Source organism: Nuphar pumila, chromosome 11, assembly GCF_984573655.1.
Source record: "Nuphar pumila chromosome 11, dmNupPumi1.hap1.1, whole genome shotgun sequence".
NCBI classification, from domain to species: domain Eukaryota; kingdom Viridiplantae; phylum Streptophyta; class Magnoliopsida; order Nymphaeales; family Nymphaeaceae; genus Nuphar; species Nuphar pumila.
The window spans coordinates 79,073,793-79,085,366 of NC_143259.1; the positions used below are offsets into that span (position 1 = coordinate 79,073,793).

General features: G+C 39.5%; 1 protein-coding gene across 5 annotated transcripts in view; it reads right to left on the reverse strand.

Annotated features, from left to right (window-relative positions):
- LOC149822441 (S-adenosyl-L-methionine-dependent methyltransferases superfamily protein) overlaps positions 1-2,411 on the reverse strand; it is a 147,236-nt gene extending 144,825 nt beyond the window's left edge. For 4 of the 5 annotated variants that reach the window (XM_089981492.1, XM_089981491.1, XM_089981489.1 and 1 more), the window contains exons 1-2: positions 2,302-2,411; positions 1,033-1,099 (exon numbers count right to left, since the gene is read on the reverse strand). In XM_089981492.1, the coding sequence (XP_089837618.1) occupies positions 1,033-1,099; positions 2,302-2,315 (81 nt within the window). In that variant the 5' untranslated portion in view covers positions 2,316-2,411. The remainder of the gene's footprint in view (positions 1-1,032; positions 1,100-2,301) is intronic. The other variant, XM_089981490.1, reaches the window with a different exon arrangement.
- Positions 2,412-11,574: the final 9,163 nt, after the last annotated feature.

Consider the following 11,574-nt stretch of genomic DNA (forward strand, 5'->3'; position numbering starts at 1 on the left):
TATAAAGTTATAAACTGAAAATATAATTATAAATTATAAATTATAAATTATAAATTATAAATTATAAATTAAATACAAACTTGTATGTAGGGTAAAATGGCATGTCCGGGTGTCGACGCATGTCGACACGGGGATACACGTGTCGACAAGGGTATGGAGGGAAAAATGGAGTGTCCAGGTACCATAGGTTCTGGCACTGATACCATATGAACTTGTATATTGAACACATGTCAAGCATGAAAAACGGTCCAGCTTTCATTAATATTCACCCACCATAATAAGACAATAGAAAAGCAGCTATGATGAGTAAGGACTAAATTAAATTGGCACTCGTTTATTTTTGCAGTTTAAGTCTTGCTAGTTTTATCAGACAACCAAGTGACAAGCTTACTTTGGATTTGGGCCAAAAAATCAGTTGATACAACAGCAACCCACATGTTACAGAAGTAGGTGCCTTGTGCAATATATTGGAGTGTATTCACAGGATCATAACGATAGGATTCCACTACATTTTGCATCATGTCTACAACTAGATCTAACATTTGATGAGTTTGATAGGCATTCAGGTATACAAAACTAGTCAATATGAAGAGCAATCATGTCACTGAAATATAGAACTCATACCATATTCTGAAGCTTGTTCAGCTGATGATACCTGTAGTCTTCAAAACATCACAGATCCATAACTGGTTCTACTAGGTCTGCAGTTACTTGTGTCCCATGCTTGCAGCATAGGATATGAACGAAGTTAAAATTATAAAAGCATGCTCTGCAGACAGAGGCAAGATTAACAGTTCGACCACATTGATAATTATAGTTGTGTATGTACTTCACGATTTAGCAGACAATGCCCACTTATTTCAAATTTTCTGCTCGCAGGAGAAAGATTGGTGAGGAAAACTGATGATGAAACCCTAGGCAAGTGTTGAAGCATGTGTCTGTTATATGTTCTATCAAACCATGTAAACACGTCTTGAACACCTAAATATTTAAAAAGAAACACTTGGACTCAAAAAGGTGCTAAGGTAATACCTGCCAGAATAGTAGATGCTGGCCCATAACATCAAAACTAATTGCAGAAGTGCTTGGAGAGTTCAACCTAGACAAGAAACATTTTCGTTTAGCAAAAAGAAATAATCATGCCCAACATCGCAATGAAATCCTTAATGACCAAAATTATGAGAAAAAAGAAAAAAGGGAATGGGGAAATAAATTGGCGAAGCTACTTGTTTAACATGATTAAAAAACACCGGTAAATTAAAAAAAAAGGAACAACAAGAATCCGCTTCATAACACATGCTGGAAAAAAGCCTCAATTTGCAGCAATAAAGAAAAGCAAAATTAAAACAGATTTATTGCGGAGAACACTCCTTTGATGTAACTTCCACGATTAAAAGTTTGTTCCATGGAAGAGGACCAACCAAAAAAGTAAATAATCAAGGTCAAAATGAAAATACAAGGAGTTATCCTGGCTAAAACACCATCAAGCTAGTGTTACAGAGTATGCGGCCCCATGCTGAGTTTACTTGGCAAGATTACCCATTAAGAGTTTTCGACTGTAAATCAGATTTTATTGAAATTGGAATTTAGACCATGCTTGCAACACCACGTACTGTACCTATTTGTCATGTTAGATAACCTACATAAGCCTGCCACTCTCTTGGAATTATGAACTCTTAAAGATGGTCTTGGTTAGTTCTGAGAAGTGTTTTTTCTTAATTAAAGTTTGGCACTCATGTAAAAACAATGAGATAAAAAAAAAGTAAAAAGAGAAAACACAGGAAAAGCTAATTTAGCAATGAGAATGGTTCAAAGACCACTAGCTTAAGATGCCTGTGCAACTAGGTGTTCTGACTCTACAAGATGACCTACCTTTTGAGTAAAAATTCCCTTCTTTTCCCTATCTATTCTGCTGCAGGAAACTCGACTTTAAAGTCAGAATGCCCGTTTAACAAAGTGGTATCGCACAAAAATTGATGCCACATTAGAAAATGTACCAAATGCATCAGAAAAATGAAAACCATATCGTTTTTCTTAGGTGATAGCGGTCGCGTTTTAGCCTGAGGGAAGAGGGCCAACCCCACCTTCATGGTACGGTCGCCAAAAAGCGTTGGGAAAGTTGGGTAGCCGCTTCTGTTGCAAAAAATTGGGTTATGGGCTCATTTTTTTCACTTGTTTCCTGTGGTGCATTGTTAATATTTCAAGCTTCATGACAAAGAAATTGGACCATTTGATCGAAGAGTTGATACTGGAGAGAGAGAGAGAGAGAGAGAGAGAGAGAGAGAGAGAGAGAGAGAGTACCTGTCTTCTTCCATGTTGGTATTATCCCCGTCTTGCTCTTCTCTTCAGCTCCCTCACTGGGCGCTGCTAAGCTTATTGGCTGAAGAGGTTCTGTGAGACCCACGGATCTTACTATAGGGTGCGTTTGATCTCTGAGGAAATCCTTGGACACATGGATCCAGTAGTGGGACCCATGTCCTGATCCGACATCCGTGCAAACCGTGGACCGACATCTTGTGGTGTGAAGCTTTTTAATGCTATTTTGTGTTGGCATATGTTTTGAATATGTGTATGAGACTTTTCACAAGAACAAGCGCCCCTGGTAACATAGGGCACATAAAGGCCTAATCCTTGTTAAAAACAAACAAACACAATTGTTTAATAGTTTTTTTTGCCAAAACAGTAGATTAGAATTTTATGAGAAACACAAAGTACAAGAAGAAAGATTGTAATCTAGCAATCACCATTACATCACAAATAGCGAAGCTGAAATGTGCATAATGACGGCTGCTACTGTCGATAAGATTAACAATTGATCAGTTAAACAGAGTCTGGCCTGAAGATGGATTTGAGTACCTTACATCTCTCAAAATAACTGAGCACTAGGGGTGGCAAAACCTGACACTACCCGCCAACCCGACCGGCCAACCCGCCTCTTAGGCGGGTTCGGGTTGGGCTTAAGCCAACCCGTTTAATAAACGGGTTGACCCGCCTAACCCGTTTATTAAACGGGTCGGGTTCGGGTTGGGGGTATGCCAACCCGCCAACCAACCCGCCCGCTACCCGTTTCCCGACCCAACCCATTTATTAAACGGGTTGGCGGGTCATGTCGGGTTACCCGTTTATTAAATGGGTCGGGTTAGTGTTTGCCACAGCCGTCCCTTTTAATAAATGGGTCGGGTTCGGGTTGAGGTATGCTGGCACGCCAACCCGACCCGATTGCCACCCCTACTGAGCACAATGAATAAAAGGAGGAACTTTTTCAAGATTGTTGGTCTTTTGAAAATGATACAATAAAGGAAGCCACTAGAAAGATTCTTTGCTTCATTCAAGGAGGTCTAACACCAGTTCAGCATCAGAGGAATCATATATGATAATTAATTACCAAATCAAGAACTTAAGAAGTGATAGCATCAAAGATTAAAACAACAAACATGGTGGTTTTATAGTAATGGAGCAGTTTAAGAAATATTAAAATCAGGTAAATGATCATCTTATTAAACAGGAAAAAAAACTGATGGAGAAGCATGTAGTTGCTAAGCTCTGTCATTGCAGCTACCAAGCAAGGCAGGTGGTCCACCATCTTCATTTTCACCCACCCGATCCTCCTCTTCTATGGCCTCAAACACACTTGCTCTAAGCTCAGCCTAACAAATAAGTCAGTCCGAAGAAGAATCGTAATTACAACTTTAAAAGGTATAAGATTTCAACCTGATGTTAATCAGTCAGGACGTGACAAAACTATTCATTTAAGGAATGCACTAAAAGAGGTCATAAGGAAAAGAACTCCAGCTAAAGACAATAGACCAAAGCACACCTAATACACTAAAATAACTTGAACATGAATTAAATTCCAACAAGTGACTAGAATGGAGTCATTTAGAGATTCTTGCAATATAATATAGCTTATATGGTTCCATTAGGTCACTTCCTCGCTGTTTCACTTATTGGCATACTTCTCAGCTAAAGACAATAGTCATTTAAACTGTAAGTCTGGCAATAATCAGACAATTCCACCATGCTATGAGCAGACAATTATGAAGAAATGGTAAGTCATGGGTAAGAGTCAACACCTATAAATATTTTGTGTTTTATAAATAACTTCAAAAAATAACCGTATTGTACGGTAAAAATAACATGTTTTCCTAAAAACCTTACAATTTGTCAAAATTCACCTGATAACCAAAACTGCAAATAACCAACTTTGTTAGGACGTTTTTATCCTTCACATATGTGAAACTCATGAAGTTTGCACGATATATTGCTTCACTCATCGGATATCGTAATTGTTCACTTAAAAAGAGGTTCACACATTTGCGGACATCACGAGGTTCACATAATAATATTTGTGAACGTTCTTTTAAACCCAAAACTCAACTTCGCAAATACCTAACTAAGTTGGAATATACAGCCTCTTAATATGTGAAGTTCCTACCACATATGTGAAGCTCCTCTCAAATATTAGAATTTTTTCCCAAGAGATCTACCAATACATATCGATCTGTGCAAATTTTTGGTATGCGAACCTGCATAATTTCTCATGCTTTGTTGAATCATATATAAAGTTATTTTTGTTCATTATGTTTCACTTTTTTGTTTGTTTATGGAAAGAACTGTAACCATTTTCCATCTAGAAACCTAAGCTTCTCTCTCCCCTTGTTGTGTGTCCCGTGAAATTTTTTTGTTGCATTCTGATATCATCCTTCTCATTGACTTCCCTGATTAGGTCGAAAGTTGAGTATATATATATATATATAAATATATATATATATATATATATATATATATATATATATATATATATATATTATTTTAAACTTTTTCCTTTTTTATAGATATGAGCATTTAATAGCCCTATGTTGTGGACACTTTTCCTACAAGTTATCGAAAATGCAAAAAAAAGTGAGTTTTTTACTTAAAATTTATTTTTATTTTTAAAATGAATCCAAAATGGATCCAGATTTTTGAGAGGGTGTGGAGACCGTTCTTCAAGGTAAATAGCCTTTTCTCTTCTGACAAGCAGGGATTAGTCGAACTAGGAATCCTTGATCTTCATTTTGGGGCAACGACGTTATAAAAATTTGTACCTTCATATAAAAGATATGAAAGAATCGAGTTTAGAGGCGGAAGCCACTGAAACTTGAGAAAAATCATAAAAAAATAGCAAATATGAAAATGTTTGAAAATCTAAACTTTAGAAACACATAAATAAATAAAATAGAAAAAAAATGAGAACCAGGTCTCACCTCGGGCTTAGGTAGCCTTTTTTATAATGTTAATGAGCATGGGGGAGAATGCACAACACGTCGGCTAGGCGTGAGCTCTAAAGGGGATGAGACTAGGCTGATTCAGACCCTAGGCTAGATCGACTAGGCTGGGAGGGCTAGGTTAGCTAGGCTAAGTTTCACACAGGATTTGGCAGAGTGTAGACATAAATTCTTGAATTTCCAAATCTTTAAATAGGGGAGAATGCATCCCTATTTATAGGTTTGTGGATTGATCCAGATATGTTTCCTTCATGTTCGGGATCCACTTAAATAGACAGTTGTTAGGTGATTGGTTTTGAATGAATGGTTGAGATTAGGATAAGGTTTTGTTTTCTTAAATGATTTTTTTGTTTAGGGAAATAAATTTTAGAAAGAAAGGCTTTCCATTCTGAATTTAGAAGGAAAATCTATCCCAATGGTGCGCAACATGGAGGTTGACGACGAGTTGGCATCGGGGTACGTTGATGATAACTAGCACTGATGACAACTTAAGTGCTAATGACAAGTTATTTTGTCATTAGAGATATTTCATGGCGACAACTATTGACTCAGGCCTGCCATGGTGACAATCAACAAGTCTCTAATGACAACTTAGGGTGTCATCAAGGGAGGAAGATGTCATCTTTTTGAAATAGGTCTTCTAACAACAACTCAAAGATGATGATGGAAACTCCATGACTGGGATGACAACAAGGTGATTGTGATGGTGATTCAAGAGGCTTTGACATTAATTCAACAGGGGCTAATGACACTATAACATGTCGTTAGAGGTTGAAAGATTGTTTGGGCCATAACTTTGGATTTTAATGTCTGATTAAGGGTCATTTTTAGTTTTTTGGAAAGTTGGGAATCTTTTCTTCAACTCTTATTTTGGTCAAAAGTCTCAAAAATGTGGATTTGAAGACCAAACATCATATCAAAGATACCTTTGCTTAAGAGAAATATGAGATTTTAGACAGAAAACGTCTTAGTCAAAAATTGGGTGTTTATAGATGCCCCTCTTTGTTGTTGAGCATGTGAAGCACAATCTATAATAAAAAAGTAGACACACTAGTCTTTGAGGAGAGAGAACAATGGGCTCTAACAAAGTATTTTTGAGAAGAGACCTTTGACAAATAACATAGATAGCTTGACGATTGACGTTAGCTAAAGACGTGTGCATTGCTCAACATGAAGGTCTTCCTTGGATGCCTAACACTATATAGGCAGAGATCTCTAGAAAAAATGGTTGGACTGCAGACTAAGCTAGCACCTTATTTCACACAAGGGCTTTTTCTTGAACTCAATGTTGTGAGCGAAAAATATTTCCTGGGCACAATCAGACGAAAATGAAATAAGTGTCTTGTCACTAGAAATCGCACAAAAGATGGCTGACATTTTTGACAATGATAAATACTTATTTTGAAAAGACAGAGACAAGTTTTTTAGAGCAAAAGCATTGGGAAGGTTGAGACATTATCAACATTATTGAGATTATTGACGAGATGAGATGAAGTAAAATAGAATGGAATGGAATAAAACCTATGTATAGAGATGCGCATTTGGGATAAAGACTGGGCTTAGAATGGTCTATGCGCTCCTCAAGAGGGGTATCAGATTGTTCCATCAATTTGTAGGACAACCTAAGGACCTAATGTCCATCTATCTATAGAAAGATCCTAAGATGAGACTGGGTAGGTTTTTCCTAAGGGTTTGACTAAGATTCCTACAAAAAACAGGTTAGAAAATGCAATATGCATGATATGCATGAAGATATGCATAAAATTATCATTGAAATAACCTATCGAGGTGAGGAAGCCTGTCATGACATACAACTTTTAATGACAAGTTGACTTGTCATTAAGGGGGGCAACTAACGACAACCCATGTCAGTGATGATTTGAGGTTGCGCTTGAAATTTGGATTTTTTGCTTTGACGACAACTTAAAATATAGTTACAGAAATTTCCAAAGTTGTTGACAACAACTGAGTTGTTGTTAGAGACCTTTCCTTTATGTTCTGACAACAAGCTGAGGTGTTAGGTTTTTTTTTGTAAACTTTCCTTGAGGGCTAACGACAACCTATGAACTTGACATCTTTGTTGATAACAACTAGCCTTGATCTAACGACAACTCAAGTTGTCGTTAGAGCTACTTCGACACTTTTTTAAAGTTTGAGGGCTTGGTTCTATATCAAGCTATCAGTGAGCTTTTTCTTCAATTTTTTTGTGCTTTTACCTCTTCTGAACCACGGTGATGATTGAGAAGAACGATGTTTTTCCCCATGTCCTGCACGTGTCAGACATGTGTCAGGGTCTAGGCTGCTTTGTCGGGCCCGGATCCGGGTCTGTACCAGACCCGATCTCACCCCGGACCCGGGTTCTCGAATCCTCGAGAACCTGCGTCTTTTAAAAGACGCAGGCGTCTCGGGCGAGGGTTCAAAACCCTCGCCCCTTCTCTCACCTCTGCCCCGTCTCCCTCACGCCGCTGCCGCCGGCGATCGGAGATGCCGGCGTGCGATTCCATTCGGCCACCTCTTCGCAAAACCCCCCTTTTCTGTTGTGTCTCCCTGCAACTGCCGTTGTGAGGCACTCGTCTCCCCTCAGCTTCTCCCCTCTTTCTCGGCTCCCCTTCGTTGGAGGCTGACGCTGTTGACCCCGACGTCGGAGTTGTTGGCCACTCCTCGCCCTGGATTAGTTGACATCGGTGAGTGCTGCCGCCGGCGACTCACCACCAACCTTGTCTGTTGTCCCTTGCGCCTCTTCTCTACTGCGATCGACGACATTCGAGTAGTCGGCGACTTTGCTGACGACCTTCCCGCCCAACGACTCTCCCGTGGTCGTGGTCTTCTGAGGTATAAACCTCTTCCCCCCCCCCCCCTCCTCTTTTTTCTGTGTTGGGTTGGTCGACAGGGGGGTTGAGCCCCCTGTTGTCACCTCTCGTCAACAGAGGGTTAACCCCCTGCCTTCCTTTTGGGGTTGATTGACAGGGGGGTTGAGCCCCCTGTCGTCACCTATTGTCGGCAGGGGGTTAAACCCCCTGCCTTCTTTTTGGGAGTCAGTCGACAGGGGGCTCCAACCCCCCTTGTCTCTCTCTGTCTCGACAGGGGCTCTGTCCTCTTGTCTTTGTGATTGCATTTGTTGTCTGGCAGAGGGCGAGCCCCCTTGTACTTGAATTGCAAATCAGTTTATAAGGGGAAGTCTGCATTTGGTTGTAATGCGCCCAAGGTCTAGGGACTTGCTGTTTTGAACCTGATCTTTCGTTGAACTTCTGTTTTAAACTCTGATAAATAATTGACTTCAAAGCTTTCAACCTTTTCCATAAAAGGTTTCAAGTCCACAATTTTAGGGCGTTACAGCTTTTGGTATCAGAGCCACAGGAAAAGTGGTAATCCTTGATCATCCGACATTTACAACCCATTGTGAGTATCTATTTCTCTTAAATTATTTTGTATTTATTTTAATTAAAGAATGTGTTTTTGCTTAGATGTCGTTCCATAAACTGATCAAATCTATAGACGCATTAACCAGAGCAGTTGAGCAGCTGCAAACGATGGTCCAGAACCTGGATCATAAGGTTGATAGGTTGGTTTGCACGAGCACCAATCTAGAGCGAGGTGTTAGCCCTCATGTTTTGTTCGATCCTATGTGCCTTCAGAACCCTGTTGGTTGTAATTTTTGGGGAAAGGTGGGTCATTCTGCTGAAGAATGCCACTTTAAACAACGTCGCGATAAAAAGTTTATCGAAGATAGTGCTGACAACAAGCGTCGACCTGCTAAAAGACAAAAACTAAGTGAAGAAAATGAGCCTCAACAACCGTTAAACCCAAAGTGTTTGAGATGTGATCGTGTTCATCGTGGACAGGAATGTCCCCGAGCCTCTGGTGGCTGCTTTTACTGTGGCAAGATGGACCACTTAATCCGTGATTGTCGCATAAAGAAGGTGGATGACCTCCGGCGAGTGGGCAGTACACCCCAACTTCCTCAGCAATAGCAACAAGAACAACTTAAGTAGTAACTTATGTCTACTCTCCTATGATAGAATACATAGTAGACATCAAATAGACACCTTTGATAGTCTTAGTTTAAGACTTTTTGTGTGTTTTGTTACGTATTTTTGTTAAGTAAAAGCTTATCAATGGAATTATGTATGACTTTGGTGTCTTTGTGATCTTGATGATTATGATGCTTATTAGGTGAATGACGTGTCACGCCTACAACTGATTAGTTTTTTGGGTAGTTGACTTGTTACGCCTACAAATGATCAGTTTTAACTTTTAGGTGGTTGACTTATACACCTACAAAATCATTAGTTTAGATCATTTAGATATATGACACCTCACGACTACAAACGATTAGTTTTTGATGATACATCATGCCTACATAACTGTGTTGCAGAGGGTTTCACATTATGATTGGTTATGTGATTATATCATCTTTGTACAGCATGATTGATGAATATCATTAGACTAAAATGTCTTGTAGATATGTGTGTAAGTTTTACGCTGAAGTGGTCGAATGCGATGTGCTTTGAGGTAAGAATTGTGAATGCATATGATGGTGCAATGATCTGAATTGTCATAATTGCACATGTAACTTGAATCCTGTGAATTTATTGGATTACGTAGGAGTTATGTAAGTTGAAGTTGGGATTATTCATAATATATTATCTGTGTGTTTCTGTGTATAGAATTCATGCTTTGATTACACATGCTTTGATGTCCTATTTGAGGATATAATGTTTCTTGTGGCATTGATGAGTTGAGTAGTGTAAATCTTTTGTATGATGTTTTTGTCATGCCACCTGAATAGAATTGTTGAGAACATGCGATGAATGATTATTTTCGATATATGATTATGGTTCCTGGAACCTTGTTGGAAGAACATGTGATTCTGTGTTTTGCTTTGCCATGTGAAGTGATACGATGTATATTGCTGATATATATGCTTATGCCTATATTGGTGGTTGCTGACCTCGACTGCGGCCAATTGTTTTGATCAGTCGATTGTGTTGATGCATGTATTACTGTGTATGATATCTGTTGAGGATCTGGTCTCTAATGGATTATCTGCGAGAGGGTGTATGACCAAGATCAGGTGATCCGACTAGAGTGGTAGATTTCTGTGAGGATGTGCACTGTCCAAGATCGGGTAGCCGCGAAGACGGTGAACTGTGAGGAAGTGTATGGTCCAAGACCAAGTATACCATCTAGGGCGGTAATTCCTTGTGAGGTCATACATTTTCCAGACCAGGTGATTAGGCGTGGATCTTGTTGATTATTAGTAGCTATCGACCTTGTGAGCGGTCATTTGTGTTGATACGTGTATCGCAGTGATTTTCTTTGATTATGGCATTTGTTGAGGATTGGGTTCCCAAAGGTTTTCTGTGAGGGTTCGTATGACCAAGATCTGGTAACCCGGCTAGAGTGGTAGAATCTCTGTGAGGATATACACTGTCCAAGAGCGGGTAGCCGCAGAGACGGTGAACTGTGAGGAAGTGTCCTGTCCAAGACCAGGTATACCATCTAGGGCGGTGATTCTTTGTGAGGTCGTATGCTTCCCAGATTAGGAGGTCCGACGGGGAACTTGTGGATTTTGATTTCCATGAAAGTTATGGTGAGCAGTATTTATCTTCTGATATTGATTGATTGATATAGCCAGTTGTGAATCTATAGATTTGGCTTTCTGTTATAACATGATTATATGCCCAGCTCAAATGTATGAATCAAATCTTTATTGATTTTAGATTGTGATCATGTTTTGGACCTTCTATGGAAGGGTGGGCTTTTATGAGAAAGTATGACGCATTAAGTGAGTCATGATAGGTGGCTATTTGCCGCATAAGGCCTTGAGAGATGGGAATAGATTGTGTTTATTCATGACGCAGAGTTTGCTAGAGGTTGTGAGTGTGACACACGACGTCTTGATAATGATTTAGAGACCCCGTTCAAGGAACGTAAACTAGAGCAATGTCTCGCTTTGTCTCTTCATCCCTTATCGCATCAAGTAGAAGTTAATGAATAAACCTTTCCTATGGTCTTCTACTAGACTCCTTTTCCTTGATGACTCGTTGTGTCTCTTCATCCTTGAAGATAGCGAATAAGCATTCTTATAGCCTTCTGCTAAACTCCCTTTCTATTTATGGCTCTATGAACTCTTGCGAAGACAAGCTATTAATGAATTCGCACATACGTTTTGTTCGATCAAGTTGTTGATTTCGAACCTTTCTTTGGGACTCATTATGTGTTCTGATCATTTCAGAAGCTTATGTGTCTCCGGACTCGTGTGCGCACGTGCACCCTGATCTAAACCTAGTTCCCTTAGGCTGCG